We start from the raw sequence: 24,472 nt of genomic DNA, 5'->3' as shown, positions 1-24,472 counted from the left end.
TCTGAATGATAGTGGGAAGGGGAGGGAGAAGCAGAATTGAGGTGTGGGAGTAACGGATGGAGCTCTGTCCTGACTGCCTAGGAGAGTAGATCTAATTTTTCCCCCCTAGTGCTTTTTAAGCTTTCATAATTACTCTAGAGGACATTTACCACTTGTATAATAAAATGTCAAAAAAATAGTAATATCTATGAGACAGCTGCCCACTATTTAAGATCTGAATCCAACTTCAGGTCTCTGAGCAGGAATTGGTTAGCAGGACAGCTAAGAAGTAACTTTCCCACAACATTGTAAATCAACTATATTTTTTTAACATGTAAAAAAGAATCTTTACAGTTTTCTTACTGGAGATTCTAATGTTTTGGAACTCTGGGCTCATTTTCTTAGTCCAGCCCTGGCTGCCTTATTATTTATCTATCCTTAGCTTATCCTTCAACCTTTGATTTTAGTTGTGAGTTTTTACTTTTTAAAAAATATCAGAGACTGATATAGGGATGCCTTCCCCCCGCCAAAAAAAAAAAAGTGGTAAAATACACATGTCAAAAAATTTCCCATCCTAGGGAGTTCCCGTCATGGCTCAGTGGTTAACGAACCTAACTAGCATCCATGAGGATGCGGGTTTGATCCCTGGCCTCGCTTCTTGAAATTGACCATCTCTGAAAGTCTTAATGGCATTGCCGTGAGCTGTGGTGTAGGTTGAAGCTACACCACAACTTGGCATGCTGAAGGATCCCGAGTTGCTGTAGCTCTGGCATAGACCGGCGGCTATGGCTCCAATTTGGACCCCTAGCTTGGGACCCTCCATATGCCGCAGGTGCAGCCCTAAAAAGGCAAGAGAAAAAAAAATTCCCATCCTAACCATTTTTAAGTATACAACTCAGGAGTGTTAAATACATTCATATTATTGTGCAGCCTATCTCTAGAACTCTTTGCATCTTGCAAAACTGAATCCCTACACCCATTAAACAATAATTCTCCTTCCTGCCACCACCCCTGTACCCCCACTCTGTCCCTGGTCCCTCTCCATCACCATTCTACTTACCTTCATCTTGAAACCTACACATTTCTTGAAATTGACCATCTCTGAAAGTCTTAATGGTCTTTCACTCATCTGGCACAGATTTAATGAGCACATACTCCCTAGATCGCCTTCTAGGTTCTGGGGATACAGCAGTGAGGGAGGGCAGTATTTGTCCCTGTTTTCAAGGAGCTGACTTTCTAGGGAGAAGAGTAAGGCAGGCAGTGAATGAAAGAACACAGTGAGTTCAGATAGCTGTAAGAGCGAGAGACAGGAAACTGATGGGACAGCGGTGCCTCTGCAATGCTGCTGTGGCCAGTGAAGTCCCCAGGGTCCTCTCTGAGCAAGCAGTGATGGAGCCGACTCCAGGATTCACACACGAGACCTGCTCCCCATATAGAGAAGCTGGAGGATGGCAGTATGAGCAGGGAAATGGCACACAAAATGGCTGTCAATCATTCGAGACATGGAAAAAACCCAGCTTCACTTGAGCTAAGCAAGGAGCTGGGATAGAATGAGGAGATGCTGGGCAGCTCCCAAACCAGGCAGTTAGACAGTGTTCCTGTTGCCACAAGGAGCACTTGAAGCTTTGAAGCTGCAGAGCTTAATACTTGACATAAAAAAAAAAAAAAAAAGGGTGGAGGGAGTTTTCTTCATGGCTCAGCGGTAGCAAACCAGGTTAGTATCCATGAGGACATGGGTTGGATTCTTGGCCTTGCTCAGTGGGTTAAGTAAGGATCTGGTGTTGCCATGAGTTGCAGTGTAGGTCGCAGACACAGCTCCGATCTGGCATTGCTTTGGCTGAGCAAGGTGTAGGCTGACAGCTACAGCTCAGACTTGACCCCTAGCCTGGGAATTTCCATATGCCGAGGGTGCAGCCTAAAAAGATTAAAAACATTAAAACAATTTTTTTTTAATTAAAAACAAAGGTTTTGTGGAAGAATCTGCTTGGGGATGGACATACACGGCCCTCTCATCTGCCTCTGTTATTTTGTTTCCATCAGCCAGATTCCCTCATGGGTTAAGTTAGGGGTACTTGAAGCTTTTCCTTTGAGTAACTACTGAAACAGTAATTAATTACCATCTGGGTGGACCATCTAAAGTACTAGAGAGGGGTTAAGTTCAAGTTCACATGAGGCAGATCTGCACTTGAGCCCACCTTACCATCAATCACTTTTACCCGCTCTTGGGCTGAGAACAGAATCTCCAGATTCAGCTGTTTGGAACCTATTCTTACTCTAATGTCAGAATTGTTATAGGGTCAAGAAATCTGCCTCTTATTACTCCTGTCCCCCTTAGTAAGCATATACAGCTGTTCTGTAATAACCCATGGCTCTTGAAATGTTCTGTATGAGAGTTACAAAGGGTTGTGGGTTTTTTTTCCTCCAGGGTTGAGGGAACTTTAGAAAATTGCTTTATAGGAGTTCCCTGGTGGCTTATTGGGATAAGGATCCAGTGTTGTCAGTGCTGTGGCTTGGGTTTGATCCCTAGCTCAGGAACTTCCATATGCTGTGGTGGGTGTGGCCAAAAAAAAAAAAATAATAAAGAAAAAGAAAAATGCTTTATAAACACCAGTCTGGTAACCCCAAAAATGTTTTTGCTAGAAAGCCATAACCACATCCATCCTCAGTGATGTGGCTTCCTGACTTCTGCCACCCCAGCCACATCTAATGTTTGAGGCCATGTTGTGTTATCACACTGGATGTGTCTTTTCTATTCTGTGGTCAGCTGGCATTCAAACTGCATTTTGAGCAGCCCATATCTAATAAAATTTGACTTCTGTTTTTTATTGTCAGTATTTATAAATATTTTTTAAAAATTAAGAAATAAAAACACCCTTAAGAAAATATGGCCTTGGAGTTCCCTGGTGGCTTGGTGGGTTAAGGACCTGGTGGTGTCACTGCAAGGGTCCAGCTCATTGCTGTGGTGTGGGGTTTGATCCCTGGCATGGAAGCTTATGCCTGCTGTGGCATGGCCAAAAGATAAAAAGGAAAGAGGGAAGGAAGGAGCGAAGGAAAAAGGAAGAGAGAGAGAGAGGGAAGGAGGGAGAGAAGGGAAGGGAGGAAGAAAAGAAGAAAGGAAGGAAGGAAGGAAATATGGCCTTGGTAAAATGTGAATTGTTTTTGTCCCAGGACAGGGAGCATCATAGCCTGTGGTGGTTCTGATATGGGTATGATGTGGAAATTAATTTATAAACAGGTGATCCGAATTGACTCTTGGTATCTCATTCAAATCAAGTCCCAATTAAATCTACCCAGGTCCACTTAAAATTGGGCTCACTTCAAGGTGGTCTCCATATACATGAGGCAGTGATGTTTCGTGAGCTGTAAATGGAAAATACTTGGCATCATTCTAAGTCTTTATTTCAGAAAACGTCCTGGGATGGCATGGGCCCAAGTCACACTCCACAGAGCAGTTGAAAAATGGGACACTCAGCTCTTTGCCATCAGCCAGTGCCAGCATCACCTGGGCCATTTTACCCAACTCAGCTGAGGACGAACAAACCTTCCCATCAGAGCCAGAGGTAAGCTTGCCGTCCTCTCCTAGCACTTGCGTGGCTTGTGTTAGCGCTTGTTCAGAACTAGAGTGATTGTATTTGTAACTTGCTCATCTCTGGGTTTTAAGAGGAGACCAATTATAAAACGGAGGCATTGCCCAGGGAGAGAAAATCAGCTCTCTGGGCACGCCTGGCACTTCTGTTCTGGTGCCTGGCAGGTGCCAGGGCGGTGGGTGGGGTAGATTGTGAGCCTAACGATGGGGAAATCTCCTGTTTTCATTGAAACGGGAGTTATTTTCACATCTAGTGGGAGAAATTCTAACACACCCGTTAACGCCACTCCTGTTGACATGATGGGAGCAGTTACAATATATTATGTCGCTCCCCTGAAAATTGGCTTCTTTGTGTGATTGTGCCAGTAACACGAGCTCCTGCCTCACATGCTCGATTCCTGCATGCTGCAGAACCGGGCCGGGCCTGTGGGCAGTGGCTGGGACTTTTCTAGGCATTGCATGGCAGCCCAGGTCCAGGGAGGAGCAGCCCTGCAGACCTTAGCAGCCAGCCAGGCCCCCACAGGCTCCCTGGGCCCTGTCATCTGCCCGATGCTCCTAACTGCCTCTAAGTGGCAGCGGGAGGGAGGTCAAATGCTCCTAACTGCCTCTAAGTGGCAGCGGGAGGGAGGTCAAATGCAGCCTTCCTTTTGTCAATTTCACCTTGTGTCAAGAATGAATTTCTGTTTTTCCTCTTTCTTTGGATGCATGTGTCCTGTTGACACCATCTGGGGCACCAGGCCGGGACCTGCTTCACCTGGATGTTATAGGTGGTTCTACATTTGAATTGAAATCGGTTCAAATCAATTCAACTGAAAATTGTAAAACACTCACAAAATCTATATTGTAAGGTTGCAAGCCCCCAGGCAGCTCCTTCAATCCAATGGTCTTGGTTATCCATTGATACGTTTCTCCAAGCTTCACATGATTCTATTCTCTGATGGTGACGTGATGGCTTAGGTCTTACAGAGGCAGGATCAGCCTGCCTATGAGTATTTCACCAGCATCTATAAGGTGCCTTGTGCGTCATGAGGTGGTGGGGGATGAGAGATTTTGAAAGACATTTGCTGCTACCTATACCCCAAGTTTCAGGTTGGAAAACACTTGCAGCTGACGTGTAGATATGTTGGAAGGTAAGTTGGCAACTGAGAAAATGATTGGAGCCTTGCTCTCAGGTAGCTTTTTGAGAAACTCGGGTGGGGGAATGTTTGAGGAGGGGTGCTTAGCTGCCAAGGGGCTGAGAACGACAATCCCTTTCATTCCCTTGGATAAGAACCTTTAGGAATTTATACTGTAACACGCATACTTAAATCTCACTCTAGAGGGAAATTAAAAGAGTAGAGAAGTTGTTAGATCTTGAGAAATAATTGTTAAGATCCTCATTTCCAGTAGCATCTTGGGCAAAACTTAACAGGGGCTATAACCTAATAAGCTTATTATTGGGGCTGGTGATCTGATTCATTCTGAGTCCCTCGTAGTGTGTGTTCTGTTTTTCCTGTAGGTGCTTCCTCCAACCCTGAAGTTGGAGAACCAGGTCTATTCTTTTTACAAAAAAATTATTGCCCACTTTGCTTTGCCATTCAGTAGCATCGGCAGAAGATAACGTTTTATTGTCCATAGCTAGCTCCCAAGTTCAGCTTTTTAAAAACACTGAATTCCCTGGTGGCACATTGGGTTAAAGATCTGGTATTGTCACTGCTGTGGCTCTTGTTATTCTACATGCTGTGGGTATGGCAAAAAAAAAAAAAAAAAAGGCTTGAAGGAAAAGAATTAGGCAGGACTTTTTTCCCCTTAAGTTAGGAATAATCGTTAATTTCCAGTTGTCGTTTTTGCTCTTAATCCTTTTGTTAGAACAGCAGAAGATATTTTCTGGAAATCCCTTAAAGCAGTGAGAGGCCTATGGGGTGTGTTACAGGTGTGATTGTTTTCTGAGAAGGATGAATTCGAATTCTTTGGAAAAGACTTCCCTCATTTTTTCCAGGGATGACTCTGGTAGATGATTGTTGCAACCCAAACAGCTAGTATTGGTTGGATACAATTTTCATCTTAGGCTTTGGGCTTTGTCATTTTTTTTTTTTCCTGGTGGTGGTAGTTGAAGAAGTTAGCAATAGCCACACGATAGTTTTCCTGTCAGAAAAAGGAAAATATCTCCATGGCCTCCTTTTGGTACAGTTTGGAGAGAAACCCAAGAAGGAATGAAGTGAAATTCTTAAAGGTTAACAATGCCCTCTGAGAAGGTTCCTTATCCCTTTTGATATAGAGTATCTAGATACTATGTTGAGTGGTCATTGGGAGACCAAGCATTGTAGTGATGGTGGTACTTTAGCTAAAAATTATCTTCTGGTTTATTGCTTGGATCATGTTAGGTCTTTAGGGGCATAAATTAGGATATAAAAGGTACCTCACTCCTGTGTGTGTGTGTGTGTGTGTGTGTGTGTGTGTGTGTGTGTGTGTTTAATGCCATCAAGCAGTTAACTCGATCAATTCTCATTGGATACAGACTGGGTATCCTACAGTTCAACTCAATATTGATACTGTCTGCCTGGAGAAAGCATCGGATCCCACAGGTTAAGGGCTCAGTCCTACAAGACCACCCCTGGCTCCCGACTTCAGATACCATCACAAGTCCAGGTTGTCACCTGTGCTTGTGTCACCTGTGCTGCATCAACCTGTGGTTGGTTCTGACCAACCAGGCTCCCATGTCCTCCTCCTAAGGCTTGATTAATGTGCTAGAGCAGCTCACAGAATGCAGAGAAACATTTACTAGTTTATTATACTAAAGGATGTTGTTCAGGAGCGATGGACCAGATGCTTAGGGCAAGGGATGTGGGAAGGAGCTCGGAGTTTCCACGCCCCTGCACCACCCTCCCCGCACCTGCAGGCGTTCACCAGTTGGAAAGCTCTCAGAACACTTTTCTTCAGGGTTTTTATGGAGGCTTCATCACATAGGTGTGATGGATTAAATTCTTGACCAGTGGTGGTTCTCCTGTGATTAAAGCACCTCTAGTCCCTCTCCCCTTCCGAAGTCAGCAGATAAAACCCAAAGCTCAAACCCTCTCTTTAGGAGATTGGCTCAGCTGGTAACCATCTCCCTCCTTAGGAGACCTAGGGGCTTTCTAGAAGCCATCCATTAACAAAAGACACTTTTTATCTCTCTAAACTCTTAATTCCAAGGGTTGTAGGAGCTCTATGGCCGAAATAGGAACAAAAATCAAATACAGGAGTTCCCCAGTGGTTCAGTGGGTTAAGGATCTGGTGCTGTCACTGCTGTGGCATGGGTTCAGCTCCTGGCCTGGGAACTTGTGAATGCCATGGGCATGGCCAAAAAAAGCAAGTATATGTATTTTAATCATAAATCACAGTATCATACTCCCTTCCCCTGGTTCTGGCTTACCATGAAGTAACTTAGAGATATCTGGAAAATGAATGTGTTTTCAAGCTCTGTCTCATTCTCAACAGAATAGAATCAAAGGCCAGTGTGTATTTAATCCATGAGTAAGAATTGTGCTTGGCTCTGTTATCAAATGCAGTAATCCCAACATTTTATTCTGCTGGGGCTGGAGCTAACTGCATGTGAAAATGAAATATTCTTCCATAATGCAATGAGTTAGGGTCTTGGTTTCCCTGTCAGTAGAACAGTATTTCAACTCTCTGAACACCACTTGAAATGCAAGCTTAGACAGAAAAAAGTTTGTGCTATGTTTTCTTTGTTGAAGGATGTCTTCTTTCAGGACAGAGGGACACTGGTCCTGGCTCTCTTGACCTTCATCAACATTCCAGACTGGAAACCTAACAACTCAAATTTCTGTCTCAGGCTCTCTCCCAGTGATGCCTCATAATGCACGACAGTTTCCTCAGTGCATTCGTGTGAGATTTGGAAGCTGATCTGGAGACCAGGTTCCTCCTGCTGGTGCTGCTGGCAGACAAGGTCATGGGTGTGTGTTTAGAGGCAGGTGCAGTGGCCAGACTCCTTGTTCTGGGGCCTCTGTGCTCCCTGCATTGGCTGGAGAGGCTGTTGTGGGGGCCATGGCAGCAACTTCCCAACACTTTGATCAAGGGCACCTGCAATGCTGTGTCCTGGGATTAAAAAGTCTAAGGGGATGCTTCTGTTCCTCCAGACCAGGGCTGCTGTAAGCACCTAGTTCCCCTATCAGATCCCTTTCTGATGGAAATACCTGGAGTGGTGTCCATGCCCAGCGCTGGCTCCTGACTGGCTGGGCTATTGGAATAAGAAAGCAGAGAGTGACATGGGGACAATCCTGAATGACACCTCACATGTCACCATGTTTACCCGCCTTTTTGGAGGGACAAAAACCTTAATTTTTGTCTTCAAAGTCAGGTTTCTTGAGGTGTAATTCATAAGTAGTAAAGCTCACCCCTTTAAAATCCGATGGTATCACTTCTCTACTTTGATTTGTTAAAACAGTTCCATCACTTTCCAAGATTTCCTTCTCTTCCTTTATATTGAACTCCCCCTCTAGCCCTCGGCAATGGCTCATCTGTTTTCTGTCCTCTCAGTTTTTGCCTTTTCTGGAACGCCATGAAAATGGAGTCCTGTGGTGTGTTCTTAGTGAGTCTGACTTCCTTTGTTTAGCGTAATGCCTGCTGTGTTAATCATTTGAGGCGATTCTGCGGTGCCCAGACACCTACCCCTGGCCTGGGGATGAGATGAAGAGTCAGTTTGATTAGTCCCTCCCCTGGGGCCCTCCAAGCAGGGGGTCTTGAAGCCCTTCTCAGGAGCTCACCGTCAGCTCCCATCAACCCCTGAGTTGACTGTTTCATTAGAAGACTTTGCCTGGTTAATTGTCTGAATCACAGTGGCAGCAATGCTATTAAGAGACCACACACCCCCCAACCCCCACACCCATATCTAGCAGGAAGACTTCTCATAATACCCCTAAGTACTAAGAACTGGGTCTGCATATAAATTAGCCAGATGGGCTTTGGTTAGAAAATTGCAGAATTTAATTTTCAAGGAAGCATGTCATAATCCCCCCTTCCCCAAGGGAGGAAATTGTTTTACAAATAAAAGAAAGAAACAGAAAAGATTTTGCTGAATTTTGCCTCAAGAATTTTCATGCCCTTGGTTGAATTGTTCTTGCACTGAACTTTTGAACCACTTAACATATAAAGCTGTCGGTTTTGAAACCCTCTGACACTCAACTTGAAGGCTGACCCATCTAATCCTCTCAACCATTTTTATCATTTTTTGGTCCCCACCTCCACATACATCATTCTGCCTACCTGTAGGAGTTCTCTTGTGATGCAGGAGGTTAAGGATCTGGTGGTGTTACTGCAGTGGGTTACTGCACTATTGTGGGTCACTGCTCTGGTGCAGGTTGGATCCCTGGCCTGGGAACTTCTGAGTGCTTCGGGCACAACCAAAAACAAACAAACCAAAAAAACACAAAAAAATCCATCTACCTGATAGATGTTGATTGAGCCTAAGAAACAGGTGACAGGTTTTTGAAAATTAGGTAATACACTGTTTTGATCCTTTGGATAGTTCTTTTAAAAATTTTATTATTTTTTGAATTTTTGGCTGTACAAGTAGCATGTGGAAGTTCCCAGGCCAGGGATCAGACCTGCACTACAGCAGAAAGAACACTGAGTCCTTAACCCACTGAGCCACCAGGGAACACCTGGATAATTCTTTTAACACAAGCTTTTATGTATTTATTATTTTTTTAATTTTTTGGGGGGTCTTTTGTCTTTTTAGGGCCGCACCTTCGGCATATGAAAGTTCCCAGGCTAGGGGTCTAATCAGAGCTGTTGCTGCCGGCCTACACCACAGCCACAGCAACGCCAGATCTGAGCTGCATCTGCGACCTACACCACAGCTCATGGCAACGCCAGATCCTTAACCCATTAAGCGAGGCCAGGGATCGAACGTGCAACCTCATGGTTCCTAGTGGGATTTGTTTCTGCTGCACCACAACGGGAACTCCAACACAAACTTTTAACCTTACAGATTTGTTGAAAATATTTGACACTTATTTGTTGTCACCTGTTTGAGCATATTTCCTTATAATGGTTGAAAGTCATTTTAGTGAATTCTGTGCTAACTCTGCAAAGTCTAGTTCTAAATGGTTGCTATACTAGGAAATGTTGTTGGTTATGATCACATTTGGACTTTGTTACAAGTAAGTCTGTGGTGATATGATTACCCCTTCCTACTCCACTTCCCATCCCGTCATCAGAGAGTTGATTGCGTCTTCTTCCCAGATCTTATAGGACAGACATTTTTGCCCTCCTTGGCCTTTGAGTCATTAAATCTTAGAATAGTCTTTAGGGGTCAGATGGCCACTCCCAAAATGGAGTTTCTGACAGACTTGCTTAAAGTTCCAGAACTCCTGATCCGTGATAGAGGTAAAATGGATTTCTAGACTTTTTCTCCCAAGCCAGTACCCTTTCCTATATACCACACCATCTCCTGCGTCCAGGAGGATTCTTTTAGCTACCAGTGACTGAGACGCCAACATTTAGTAGCTCAAGCAATAGCTCCATTTAATTTTCTCACCCAATAAGGATTCTACCAGTGAGTGGTCTCAGGTTTGTTGCAGTCACTCCAGATGGCCTCAAAGACACAGGCTTCTGGAAAACAGCCTGGAGGTTTCTCAAAAATCAGAACTACTGGATGATCCAGAAAATAGCATTTTTGTGTATTTAATGAAAAAAAAACCTCTAAGAAGGTTCTTGGGATATTGTACCCCAGTGTTCACAGCAGCATTTTTCATAATAGCCAAGTGGTGGAAACAACTCAAATGGATGAATGAATAAAGAAAATGTGGTATAAATCTACAATGGATTCTTAGTCAGCCTTTTTTTTTTTTTTTTTAAGGGCTGCACCTGTGGCATATGGAAATTCCCAGGCTGGGGATCGAACCGGTGCCTCTGAAGCAATATTCAGCCTTTAGAATGAAAGAAATCCTGTCTTACGCAGCAATAGGAGTGAGCCTTTACAAGTTTGTTCCCTCACAAGTTTGCTCTGAGTCCTAGCATAGGAAGGTAGTAATTATTCATCTTCTCAGTTATGTGTTCATTCTTCAAACATTAATTGAGCTACTCTGTGCTGGCCATTGAATGAAGGACTCCTAAGTTTAGCAGATCTTCATAGCTCAGTACTGTGAACTGAATTGTGCAACTCCCTCTCCACAAATTCCTATGTGGAAGCCTTAACCTCCAATATGACTGTATCTGAGGGTTAGGTCTTTAGAAGACAGTTAAGGTTAAATGAGGTCATAAGGGGGGGCCCTAATCCAATAGGACTGTAGCCTTATAAGAGGAGAAGAGGGAGACCTCTCTTCTTTCTCCACCCTGTGAAGATAGAGCAAAAGGCAGCCGTCTGTAAGCCAGAAAGAGAGCCCTCACCAGAAGCCCCTGGTCTTGGACTTCCAGCCTCCGGAACTGTAAGAGACTAACCAACCAGTCTGTGGTATTTTGTTGGCCTGAGCTAAGATACTCAGTTTATTTTATTAACTCCCGTGCTTTTTTCCACAATAGTTATTACTTTTTCTATCTTGGGTTTAGAAGCGGGAGAAACGATCTTTAGCCAAGTGATGTTTCCAGGTTAGGTTGCCAGCACCAGGGAGCTGCTGGAGGTCGGTGGCCCCGCGGCTGTTGTGACCACCTGTGAGATGCAGGGAATGTGGAGGTGTGTTTCTGTGGTGCTCACACAGGCTCTGATTATGGTGTCTCCCATGGCTGACAGAAAAGACTCTTTTCTGCCCTCCTTTCTTCTTAACAAATTAATAGCAAACACCATCACCCATAAGCCTAAGCTTTGTATGCATTTTTCAAGGGCTTCTTGAACTTGGCTTCTGGCTGAATTAATGAGCTCTCTGAGACTATAGGCCTGACAGCATAATTTCCTGTGCAGCTTTGGGGGCTTCATTTCGTTCATGCTACTTTTTCAAGGACTTGTTCTTCCCTTCTTTCCTTTTCCTTTCTTCCTCTCTCCTTTCTGGGGTGATAATAAAGTTTCGTTTTCTTAGCTGGTGTTGCTTTTATAGGAGAGAGGTGGGGTAGCGTGGAAAGCCCCCAGGCACACCTTCAGTGGGGAGGAGGGCAGGAAGGTGTGTCTGCAGATTCCAGTGGGTTCAACACTGGAACAAGCCAGTCTGGGGGGAGCCTTAGGGGTGGTCCCATCCCTCCCCTCCCCTCCCCCATGGCTTTGTGACATAAACACCCACCAGAGTGCTTTGGATTTGCTACTTGGGAACTGGAGCCATATGAAAAAAAATCAGTACGGAGTGGTATAATTTCTTCCAGCCTGCAGCCTTTCCCACAGGATTAAGCGCTTTGAAACTGGTGAATGAAAGAAGAGGGCTTTAAAACACTGCAGTGTTTAGTTATGGGTTGTCCTTCCCTGTCCCTCCCCTTCTTCCCCCTTTCCCCCTCCCATTTCCCTCTCCCTTTCTCCCTCCCCTCCTCCTTCCCTCCCGGCTCCTTCTCTCTCTCCTCTTCTTCCTCCCCCACTTACCCTCTCTCCCCCTCTTCCTCTTCTTGCTGCCTTCCTATCAGTCCTGTTACCACAAAGGGAGAAAGTCAGATCTGAACCAGAGGCAAATAGTTGAAGAGATTGTAGCCATGTGGTATGATCAATTTTAGTGTTCTGTCAAATTGGGTAGTTATTCTCTTTCTAACAATGTGGCCCCAAACTTTACAACTGCCTCCGCTTCCCCCCCTTGCCTATCTCATCCCAAGAAATGATACCATCTGCCTGACTTAAATTTTCATTAGCCCATGATGAATAACTTTTCTCCAGGTGCTTCATATGCTGCTTCACATGATGTTCACTTCCCTCGGATGGGAAGTCAATGCTCAGAGATTTATGATCTTGGGGAAGAAAAGAGTAAAATCTTTTCACATACCCTTCGGGCTCTGCCCGAATTAATCAGTGGGTTCTCATGTTCCTTTTGCAATGTGAATTGAGTTTTGTAGATGCATTATGGGGGCTGTTCAGTGCAGGGGTTGCCTCTATTCTATATTAGAATTGTAAATGTTTAGTTTTTTGGTAATGGGAAAAGATGAGCAACTTGGCAGAATGTGAATGAAATTGTCTAAATCCTGGTAGTGATTTCACCCCCTCCGGATTTATGACCCAGCTTCCTCTCTGACACTTGAGTATACTTTGCCAGTAGCTGTTTGACTACCCATTCTGTCCCGAGTCGTCTAGGACCAAAGCTGTCCTTGCCCCTGCAGATATTAGAACAGCAAGAGCCAGCAGGGGCTTTGTGAGGTGACAGGTGCTACCAGGTGACACCCTGTCCTATCATCATCTTTCTCCTCTGATGACAATTCTTAGCCATCACTCCCCCAAAGCCCCTGGCCCCTTTTCTCTGCCATCCACCATCTATGCCAGCTAATTAGACACTGGACTGTCCTATGTCACACATGGCCCTCTTTATTGGCTGTGGTAATCCCAGCAATGACCTCATCGTGAATAAGTATAAGAAAAGTAGCAGAAAGACAGCCATTTGGAGGAAAAGGAAACCATAAGTTTTTTTCTCATTTAAAAAAATTTTTTTTCTTTTTTTAGGGACGCACCCATGGCATATGGAGGTTCCCAGGCTAGGGGTTAAATCAGAGCTAAAACTGCCGGCCTACACTACAGCCGCAGCAACACCAGATCCGAGCTGCGTCTGTGACCTACACCACAGCTCACGGCAAGGCCAGATGCTTAAGCCACTGAGCAAGCCCAGGGATCAAACCGGCATCCACATGGATGCTAGTCAGATTTGTTTCTGCTAAGTCACGACAGGAACTCCGATTTTTAAAATTTTATTGAAGAATATTTGATTAACAATGTTGTGTTAATTTCTTCTGTTCAGCGCAGTGATCCAGTTGTACATATACACATATTCCATTCTTTTTCATATTCTTTTTCCATGTAAGTTATCACAGAATATTGAGTAGAGTTCCCTGTGCTCTACAGCAGGTCCCCATTGACCATTCCATATACAGTAGTGTACATATGCCAGTCTCAAACCCCAAGTCTATTCCTATGCCCCACCTTTCCTTTGGTAGCCATAAATTTGTTCTTGAAGTCTGTGAATCTGTTTTTGTTTTGTAAATAAGTTCATTTGTATCATATTTTAAATATTCCACATCGAAGTGATCTCATTGTCTGTCTTTGACTTAGTATAATAACTTCTAGGTCCATCCATGTTGCTGCAAAAGGCATTATTTCATTCTTTTTTATGGCTGAGCAACAATTACATTGTATATATGCACCATATCTTCTTTATTCATTCCTCTCTTGATGGACATTTAGGTTGCTTCTATGTCTTGGCTATTGGTAAAAAAAAAACCATAATTTTTTTGGAAATGAAATTAAACCTATCTGAGAATAGTGTATCAGTCCTTAAGAGTGTGGAAATTGCTACATCTCTCTCTTCACAGTTTCCTCCATCTCATCAGAATTGCTTTCCTTTAAAGAGAAGAAGAAATGTATAAAACTTGATTGTTTTAGTTATTTTTTAAAGTAATATTGCCAGAGTATGAGATCTTCTTGTAGCAAATGTATAGTATTTAATTCACATTCTGAGTTTAGAATGGCTTTGTGGGTTTTTCTAGAAATGGACCTACACCATGAATGACAATATCTTTTGGAAATTGTCTTCAGATTCCAAATATCTTCTTTTCTCTGGCTCCTGTACTAAAATGCAGAGGCAGCTTGTAGTTCTGTCTTAAAAAAGAAACATACTATGTAATTCAGGGAGAAAACAACTCCTCTGGGAAATGTGAGATTTTTCTTATAGTGACTAAAAACCAGATTCCTGAAGTGAGAAAAGAAATAACAAGCAAGAGAAAGGAAGTACTTTTATGTGTACATGCCTTTTTATTTCATTATGATGTACTTTTAGAGCTAAACACATTTTTTAGTTTATTGAATAAACTAAAATAGTTGATTTATAATGTGTTGATTTCTACTGTATTGCAAAGTGACAGTTATGCATATATATATCCTTTTTCATATTCTTTTCTCTATAGCTTATCACAGGATATTGAATATAGTTTACATAGGAATTAAACACTATTTAAAATGAGATCTTACATAAAAAATCCTATAATGAGAAAACACCTTCTGTTTTAGATATTGCTGTGAGAGATCAGTGGTTCTTCACTAGGTGAGAAGAAGTGCAGACAGATGTCAAAATGATCCCTTCCTGAGCCTGAATTGAAGGCCTTTATAAGCATCAGATGGCCATCTCACAAAAGCAGCTTTTTTGTTTATATTTTGCAGAACAGAGATTCCTTGAAGAAGCAATGGGTAGAACATAAGATATAAAATATAACAAAGACAGTGAGAGATTCTGTTTTAGATAATTTGGCTGTGAGATGAGTAAGAAGTGCTTCAAAGTCGCAGCGGTATTTTGGAGAGGTGCAGTTACTTGACTGCATTTCTAGATCATAGGACTGAAGAGTTAGAGACCCAGGTCCTTGGACTCTTTAATCAGTAGCATTTGACAAGAGGCCAGACAAGGAGTTCAAGCTGCAACTCAAGGAAGCGAGAACAAGCTATCAGGTTCCCTTGCTCGCTCCCTGAGGGACTGTAAGCTGGTCCCTTAGATGGGGTGAGGGTCAAGCAGGACAGGGTGACGTAGGTGGTCTGCCCACCCCTTTGCTAGTGCTGTGTGCAGGGATCCCACGCAGGACCCTGCTTTTGCTCCAGACACCTTAGAAGTGACAGTTTGTGGTCTTTTTGTTGCCTTGTTCACAATTTGCCCCAGCTGCCCAGGTGTGCAGTTATTTTTAGTCCCTTATCATTTCTTTGTATCTATTGCTGGAGGAGATGTTTGTCCAGGTGCAAAGACTGCAGTAAGGGGTCCCAGGTCGCCACCCGTCTCAGAGGTGGATGTTGTATTTCTTCTCTTGGGCATTTTGGTCTAGATTAGATGTCAGCTTAAGCCATCCGTTGATGAGGGGATTGACATGATGTGTCTCTAGGGTCCCCACTCTGGAGGCTAACAGAGTGGGTTGGACCCCAGCCCTTTGACTTACTGCCTGTGAGAGCACGGGCATGTGAATATCAGCGCTAAGGATCATAGTAATTCCCTGATGTGGAAGTAGGAGAACTAGATGAGACGGTGTATTATCAGTGTTCAGCCCAGTTCAGCATGTAGTAGGTACTCATGAAGCTAAGTGCTACTCACATTGTCCTTTGACCTGCCTCTCTTATCCCTATCTGTAGATAAGAAGTGTGTTGAGAAACTTGTAGGACACCTTTTGTTCTGCTATTCTGGTTTCCTCGAACTAGATTCATTTCTCTTGTCTAGTCTTCCAAAAGAGTAGTGTGGGTGTAAATGATGATATGTACTTTTGTTATACATCGGGGCCTGATTTACAAAAGGCTTCCATTAATAGCTTTTTCAAATGAGGCTTCTCCAGATGAAGCTGATTTAAGAATCATCAGGGTAGTGTTGTTGCAAGGCAGGTGCCTGGTCTGTCTGCTCTCTGAGGAAGTCCTAAAATCATCCAGCCACCTGGCAGGGTGGGCCCAGGCCATTGGGTGTCAGTAAGGTGGGCTGCCCAAGGAGAACGATTTTCACAGCTTTGTCCTCCAGAGGAAGTCTGGAGTGTAGAGAAATGAAGAGAATATTAGGTTGGATTAGTTTCCTCTTGCCACTGTAACAAATGGGCACAGATTCAACAACTTAAAAAACACATATTCTTGGAGTTCCCGTCGTGGCACAGTGGTTAACGAATCCGACTAGGAACCATGAGGTTGCGGGTTCGGTCCCTGCCCTTGCTCAGTGGGTTAACGATCCGGCGTTGCTGTGAGCTGTGGTGTAGGTTGCAGACACGGCTCGGATCCCGCGTTGATGTAGCTCTGGCGTAGGCCGGTGGCTACAGCTCCGATTCAACCCCTAGCCTGGGAACCTCCATATGCTGCAGGAGCGGCCCAAGAAATAGCAACAACAACAAAAGACAAAAAAAAAACACTTTTTTTTTTTTTGCTTTTTTAGGGCCGCACTTGGGGCATATGGAGGTTCCCGGGCTAGGGGTCTAATCAGAGCTACAGCTACCACCTCACAGTTCATGGCAACACCAGATCCTTAATCCACTGAACGAGGCCATGGATTGAAGCCACAATGTCATGGTTCCTAGTGAGATTTATTTCTGTTGTGCCACAATGGGAACTCCTTTTTTAAAAAATGATTTTTATTTTTTCTATCATAGATTGTTTACAGTGTTCTGTCAATTTTCTACTGTACAGCAAGGTGATCCAGTCACATATACATATGTACATTCTTTTTCTCACATTATCATGCTCCATCATAAGTGACTAGACATAGTTCCCAGTGCTATACAGCAGGATGGAATATACTATATAGCAGGATCTCATTTCTTATCCATTCCAAAGGCAATATTCTGCATCTATTAACCCCAAATTCCCAATCCATCCTGCTCCATCTCCCTCCCCCTTGGCAACCACAAGTCTGTAGTCCATGTCCATGATTTTCTTTGCTGTGGAAAGGTTCATTTGTATCATATATTAGATTCTAGATATAAGTGATATCATATGGTATTTGTCTCTTTCTGACTTACTTCACGTAGTGAGAGTTTCCAGTTCCATCCATGTTGCTGCAAATGGTATTATTTTGTTCTTTTTTATGGCTGAGTAGTATTCCATTGTGTATATATACCACATCTTCTTAATCCAATAGTCTGTCGATGGACATTTAAGTTGTTTCTGTCGTAAAGAGTACTGCAATGAACATGTGGGTGCATATGTCTTTTTCAAGGAGAGTTTTGTCCGGATGTATTCCCAGGAGTGGGATTGCTGGATCATATGGTAGTTATATGTTTAGTGTTCTGAGTTACCTCCATACTGTTTTCCATAGTGGTTGTACCAATTTACATTCCCACCAACAGTGCAGAAGGGTTCCTTTTTCTCTACACCCTCTCCAGCATTTGTTGTTTGTGGACTTAATGATGGCCATTCTGACTGGTGTGAGGTAGTTTGATTTGCATTTCTCTAATAATCAGTGATGTTGAGCCTGTTTTCATGTGCTTATTGGCCATCTGTATCTCTGCTTTGGAGGAATGTCTATTCAGGTCTTTTGCCCATTTTTCCATTGGGTTGTTGGCTTTTTTGCTATTGAGTTGTATAAGTTGTTTGTATATTTTAGATATTAAGCCCTTGTCAGTTGTATCATTTGAAACTATTTTCTCCCATTCTGTAAGCTGTCTTTTTTTTTTTTATGGTTTCCTTTTCTGTGCAAAAGCTTATCAGTTTGATTAGATCCCATTGGTCGGTTTTTGTTTTTATTTCTTTTGCCTTGGGAGGCTGACCTGAGAAAACATTTGTAAGGTTGATGTCAGAGAATGTTTTGCCTAAGTTCTCTTCTGGGAGTTTGATGGAGTCTTGTCTTATATTTAAGTCTTTAAGCCATTTTGAGTTTACTTTTGTGCATGGTGTGAAGGTGTGTGCCAGTTTCATTGATTTACATGCAGTTGTCCAGTTTTCCCAGTAACACTTATTGAAGAGATTGTCTTTCCCATTTTATGTTCTTACCTCCTTTGTTGAAGATTAACTGACTGTAAGTGTCTGGGTTTGTTTATGGGTTCTCTATTCTGTTCCACTGGTCTGTATGTCTATTTTGTTACCAGTACCACACTGTCTTGGTGACTGTGGCTTTGTAATATTGCCTGAAGTCTGGGACAGTTATGCTTCCTGCTTGGTTTGTGTTCCTCAGGATTGCTTTGGCAATCCTAGCTCTTTTGTGGTTCCATATAAATTTTTGGATTTTTTGTTCAAGTTCTATGAAAAATGTTATGGGTAATTTGATAGGGATTGCATTGAATCTGTAGATTGCTTTGGGAAGTATGGCCATTTTTACAGTATTAATTTTTCCAACTTAGGAGCATGGAATATCTTTCTAATTCTTTGAATCCTCTTTAATTTCCTTGATTAATGTTTTATAGTTCTCAGCATATAAATCTTTCACCTCCTTGGTCAGGTTTATTCCTAGGTATTTTATTTTTGGGGGTGTAATTTTAAAAGGTATTATATTTTCGTATTCCTTTTCTAGTATTCCATTGTTAGTGTATAGAAAATGTGATTGATTTCTGCATATTCTCTTTTTAAAATTTTTTTTATTATAGTTGATTCACAATGTTTTGTCAATTTCTGAGGTACAGCAAAGTGACCCAATCATACATATACACACATATGCAGTCTTTTTCTCACATTATCCTCCATCTTGTTCCATCACAAGTGACTAGATATGATTCCCTGTGCCATACAAGCAGGATCTCATTGAAAAAACATATCTTACAGTCCTGTAAGTTTGAAGCCTTACACAGGTGTCAGTGAGCTGAAATCCAGGTGTTGTTAGCAGGATGGCACTCCTTTGTGGAGGCTCTGGGGAGACCCATTTCCATGGCTTTTCCAGCTTATAGCAGCCACTCGTATTCCTTGGCTTGGAGCCCCTTCCTTAACCATCAGGGCCAGGAACCTTGCATTTCTTTGACTCAGCTTCCATAGTTCTTTCTCCCTCTGACTTCTCTTCTGCCTTCCTCTTCCACCTTTTTTTTTTTTGCTTTTTTTTGAGGGCCACACCTATGGCATGTGGAGGTTCCCAGGCTAGGGGTCTAATCGGAGCTATAGCTGCTGGCCTACACCACAGCCACAGCAATGCCAGATCCGAGCTGCATCTGCAGCCTACACCACAACTCACGGCAAGACCAGATCCTTAACCCACTGAGCAAGGTCAGGGATTGAACCTGCAGCCTCATGGTTCCTAGTTGGATTTATTTCCACTGCCCCACAATGGGAACTCCTTTTTTCTTTTTTTTTTCCCACTTTTTTTTTTCTTTAATAGCCATGTCGACTTTAAAAATATGCACAACCTAAAAGTTGAGAGTTAAGTTTTGTTTGGGCAAAAGGAGAACTGTAGTGCAGGAGGCGGCATTTTAGATAGCTCTGAGAAACTGATCCAAAGAGGTAGTGGGAAAGGTCCCAGTATGTGTGTGATTTTGGTGAAGGGGAGAGGTACATGCAAACCAAGCCCACATTTGGAAGAATGTTGCTGCTAGTCTTGTGACGGTTACTGTAAGTCACGGGGAGCAGATGTCACCATGCAGGATTTTAGTGCTTTTTTAGATAAGAGGAGATGAAACAATTGGGTTCATAAAGTCATCTTCTGAAAATACCTAACTATCTGAAGACCTGTCCTGCCAGTTTTCCCAGACCACAGAGTGCAGTCCTGATCTCCACCCTGAGCTCCTTTCAAGGGGTTGAGGGTCAGCAGCTGCAGTGGGTCATGATTCAATCTGTATGGAGGCAGATGGCAAGTGTCAGTCTCCAGTTTACAGCCATACCCATGGCATGTGGAAGTTCTGGGGCCAGGGATTGAATCCGAGCTGCTGTGGCATAGTTGCAACCTGCTCCGCAGCTGCAGCAATGCTAGCTCCTTTAACCCACTTTCTGGGCCAGGGATTGAACCTGTACCTGTGTAGTGACCTGAGCTCCTGTAGTCAGATTCCTAACCCACTGCGCCAACAGGAACTGCGCCCTCTTTCACTTGTAAAGGTCCTTGTGGTTACATTTGGCCCACCCAGATAATCTGAGATAATCTCCCTACTTTAAGATCAGCTGGTTTGCACCCTTAATTCCCTGTTGCCATGTAACCTAACACCATCCTGGGGATTAGGACTGGACATTTTTGGGCCATTGTTCAGCCTCTGCAGCAGGTGGATTGGTTGGCAGTTACCTAATACATTAGTTATACCATGGAAATAAAACTGAGATCAACCTCTGGCTTGAAAGAGAGCCATTTGTTAAACTGTTTCTTCTGAAGAAAGCAGTCAGTTAGATACATTATAGGGAGAGAAGTAACTGGCTTTGCTTTTTGCACACAGTGAAATTTTCCAGACTGACTTTTCCCAGCCTGCCGCTGCTCCTTGCCCCCACCCCTGACCTCACTGCTCCCAAGAGCCTGAGAATTAAGAATTAATGAACCATGAGGTCATCTTTGACAGTTCACACAGTTCAGAGCTGAGCAGTGGGAGGAGGAGGACTCAAAATATTACTGTGAAACAAAGTATTTGTAGAAGTCAGAAGTAAAAGTCCACTATTTCTTTGTTTCAGTGCTTCCTCCTACTCTGTCTCTTCTAGGGAGTCTGTGATGCACAGCAAACATATATTTAAAAATTTTTTTACAACAGTGGAATCACACTATGGATAATGTGGCTCTTTAATTTTAAATTTAACAGCATACTTTAGGTATATTGTTTGCATTTCCTTTAGCAGCTGCAAAAGCATTCCACTCCATGAATATATCATAATTCATGGGATCACATCCCTTGATTTATTTAACCAGTTTCCCTGGCCCAGGGAGAGACATTTAGATTGTAATTATTATTTTCTTTAAACAAGTGGTTCTTTGCACATATTTGGCACACTTAGGCAAATATATCTTACATAGGGTCACTGTCTAGCAGTGCAATTTAAGTGGAATTCAGCCAACATGTGGGAATTTAAAAATTTGCAAAGTATTATCAAATTGCCCTTTAAGACTGAGCCAAATTTTTACTCGCGGCAGTGTGTGAAGGCTGCTAGTTTCCTCTTCTTTTGCCATTAGGAGTGAGTATCAAGGTCCTATTTGCTTATCATTGTTTTTAAGAAGATAAATGGTATCTTGGTTAATTTCTATTTTTATAATTATGAGTGAAGTTGAACATGTATCACATAAATATTAGCCATTTGTATTTCTCTTGTTTCTAATGTGGTGTTCACTGCCTATGCACATTTTTCTTTTTTCTTTTTTTGGGGGGCTGTGGGTGCAGCATGCAAAAGTTCCTGGGCCTGGGATAGAATCCGTGCCACAGCAGTAACCTGTGCCACAGCAATGACAATGCTTGATCCTTAACCTGCTCTGTCACCAGGGAACTCCTGAATGTTTTCAAGTTCAGTTCAACTTTTTTTTTTTTAATGGCTGCACCTGTGGCATACGGAAGTTCCTCAGCCAGTGGTCAAATCAGAGCTGCAGCTGCAGCCTACAGCACAGCTTATGGCAATGCCAGATCCTTAACCCACAGAGCGAGGCCAGGGATCAAACCTACATCTTCACAGAGATAATATTGGGCCCTTAACCCTCTGAGCTATGAAGGGAACTCCCACTGAGACTTTCTAATTGGTATTTTATAAGAATTTTTTGTATTAAGCAAATTAATCCTTTACAGTGTCCTCTTCTTGGGTGTACTTTTAGAGATAAGAAGTGATGGCCACCGTCATGGTCACAGCCACCAGTATGAAATATCTCCCTATGAAGGATCCCTTCAGTTGAATCAGTTTGAGGGTCTGATTCCTCTTACTTACATGCTTTCATGACTCAGGATTCATTTCAGATGAATTTGTGTGTTGCCGAAGGGCTGTGCACTGGGATGGGCCATCATGTTGCTGTGTTTGTAGTGGCTCGTGTACAGGGTGGTACGGCACTGTGGGGATGTCATGAGCAGCCATGTACACTCATCCTTCTTGGAAATGTCATCTACCAAGAAGCAGCATCCTCTTACTGAGAGCACTGGTTCTTCCACCCTTACCTTCTCCCTGGGCCCACGTCTTGCTCTGAGGCAGATGTCAAGATATGTAGTGACTCACTCAAACGACCCTCCTCTCCATCCAGGGTCTGATGTTGCTGGTTTTAAGGCAGTTTATGCAGGATACTTGTCACGTCAGGGAAAAAAAAGTAGATTTAATTTCTCAAAAATGAAGCACTTAGTGTCAGAAGTTAAACTTTTTTTTGAAAGTTCTGAAGATAATTGGATTATAGCAGGGTAAAATATTCAGTTAAATATCAGTTTCAAATAAAGTATCACCTACATAGGGTATTTTTTTTTGTCTTTTTGTCTTTTTTGTTGTTGTTGTTGTTGTTGTTGTTGCTATTTCTTGGGCCTCCGCGGCATATGGAGGTTCCCAGGCTAGGGGTTGAATCGGAGCTGTAGCCACCGGCCTACGCCAGAGCCACAGCAACGCGGAATCCGAGCCGCGTCTGCAACCTACACCACAGCTCACGGCAACGCCGGATCGTTAACCCACTCAGCAAGGGCAGGGACCGAACCCGCAACCTCATGGTTCCTAGTCGGATTCGTTAACCACTGCGCCACGACGGGAACTCCTACATAGGGTATTTTTAAACTCACTTGAGGGGTGTGTTTGTAAATCATGTTTTATGAATGGAATGAATAGAACATTTATCAAATGTCTACACGAGTGACAGAAAGCTTAGCTTCCAGAGTAATCACAGGGCCATGTCATGCTGGAGAAATGGAAATTCTATGCATCAGAATGATCTGAAAAAAAAAAAAAAACAAAAACAAAAATGGGAGTTCCTGTTGTGGCTCAGCAGTAATGAACCCAACTAGTGTCCATAAGGATGCTGCTTCAATCCCTGGCCTCGCTCAGTGGATTAAGGATCTGACGTTGCCATGAGCTGTGGTGTCACAGACTCTGGTACAGATGCGGCTCGGATCTGGCACTGCTGTAGCTGTGTTGTAGGCCAGCAGCTATAGCTCTGATTCCCCTAGACTGGGAACTTCCATATGTCTCACGTACAGCACTAAAAAGCCAAAACAAAACAAAACAAAACAAACAAACAAACAACAAAGACCCAACCCCCCAACAACTAAGTCTTTTAAAAAATGTAGTTCTACCTGAGACATTTAAACCTTATTATTTATTTTATATAGCTGTTTTTTGTTTGTTTTGTTTTGCACGTGCAGCATGTAGAAGTTCCCAGGCCAGGGACTGAACCCATGCCGAAGCAGCGACCCAAGCCACAGTAGTGACAATATTGGATCCTTAACCTGCTGTACCACATGGGAACTCCAGACATTTGAACTTTAAAATTCACTTTGTTCTTTTTTGCAAATATAATAACCCATAGTTCTTTTTAAAAATGTATTCGATTAACGTATAGTTGATTTATAATGTTATGTTAATTTCTGCTGTATAGCAAAGTGATTCAAATATTTATAAACATACACACACTCTCTTTTTTATATTCATTTCCATTGTGGTTTACCACAGAATATTAAATCTAATTCCCTGTGCTGTATAGTAGGACCTTGCTTAATCCATTCTCTATATAAAATAGGCTAAGCCCAAACTCCCAATACTTCCCTCTTCCAATCTCCCTCCCTTGGCAACCACAAGTCTATTCTCTATGTCTGTGAGTTCCTCTCTGTTTGGCAGATAAGTTCATTCATCTCATATTTTAGATTCCCCATATAAGTGATATTATATGGCATTTGTCTTTGTCTGACTTCACTTAGTAGGATCATCTCTAGGTCTATCCATATTGCTGAAAATGGCATTATTTCATTCTTTTTTATGGCCAAGTAATATTCCATTGTCTATTTGTACCACACCTTCTTTAACCTTTTATCTGTCAGTGGACATTTAGGTTGTTTCCACATCTTGGCTATTGTAATAAATAGTGCTGCTGTGAACATAGGGGCACATGTATCTTTTCAAATTAGAGTTTTAATCCCACAGTTCCGACCATTAGTAGTGCTCACCATGTAGTGTTCCCATTACCCTGGGATGGTTACAGCTGTCTCACATCCTTGCCCTTGAAGTTTTCGTAGAACAGAGCTTTTGAGAATGGGGCAAAGCAGGGTATAAAACTGTGACGGTTTTTAATGTAGAAGACGTAGTTAGCCTCATTTAGATTTTATGACAATGGAATAATATGAAAAAAAATGAATTGCTGCAATTACCCTCTTAGATCCTGAATATCAACTCTCATTTGAATGAAAGTACAAGGAAACCTTCTTTTAGTATCTGCTATCATAGTGGCTAGAAAAGTAGCTGCACATAATGCAAATTAAAAAGCAGAGAAAATGCCAGCTATTTGAGCCAAAATGTATTGAGTGGGATTTAGAGATTGTAGCTTG

General features: G+C 42.8%; 1 protein-coding gene across 2 annotated transcripts in view; it reads left to right on the top strand.

Annotated features, from left to right (window-relative positions):
- Positions 1-24,472, top strand: part of OSBPL10 (oxysterol binding protein like 10) — a 327,444-nt gene that overhangs the window by 249,467 nt on the left and 53,505 nt on the right. For both annotated transcript variants that reach the window (XM_047769412.1, XM_047769418.1), the window contains exon 6: positions 3,385-3,539. In XM_047769412.1, the coding sequence (XP_047625368.1) occupies positions 3,385-3,539 (155 nt within the window). The remainder of the gene's footprint in view (positions 1-3,384; positions 3,540-24,472) is intronic.

Source organism: Phacochoerus africanus, chromosome 1, assembly GCF_016906955.1.
Source record: "Phacochoerus africanus isolate WHEZ1 chromosome 1, ROS_Pafr_v1, whole genome shotgun sequence".
In the NCBI taxonomy this organism is placed as follows: Eukaryota; Metazoa; Chordata; class Mammalia; order Artiodactyla; family Suidae; genus Phacochoerus; species Phacochoerus africanus.
The sequence above is the reverse complement of the archived record's forward strand: the minus strand, read 5'-3'. Positions and strand labels throughout refer to the sequence as shown.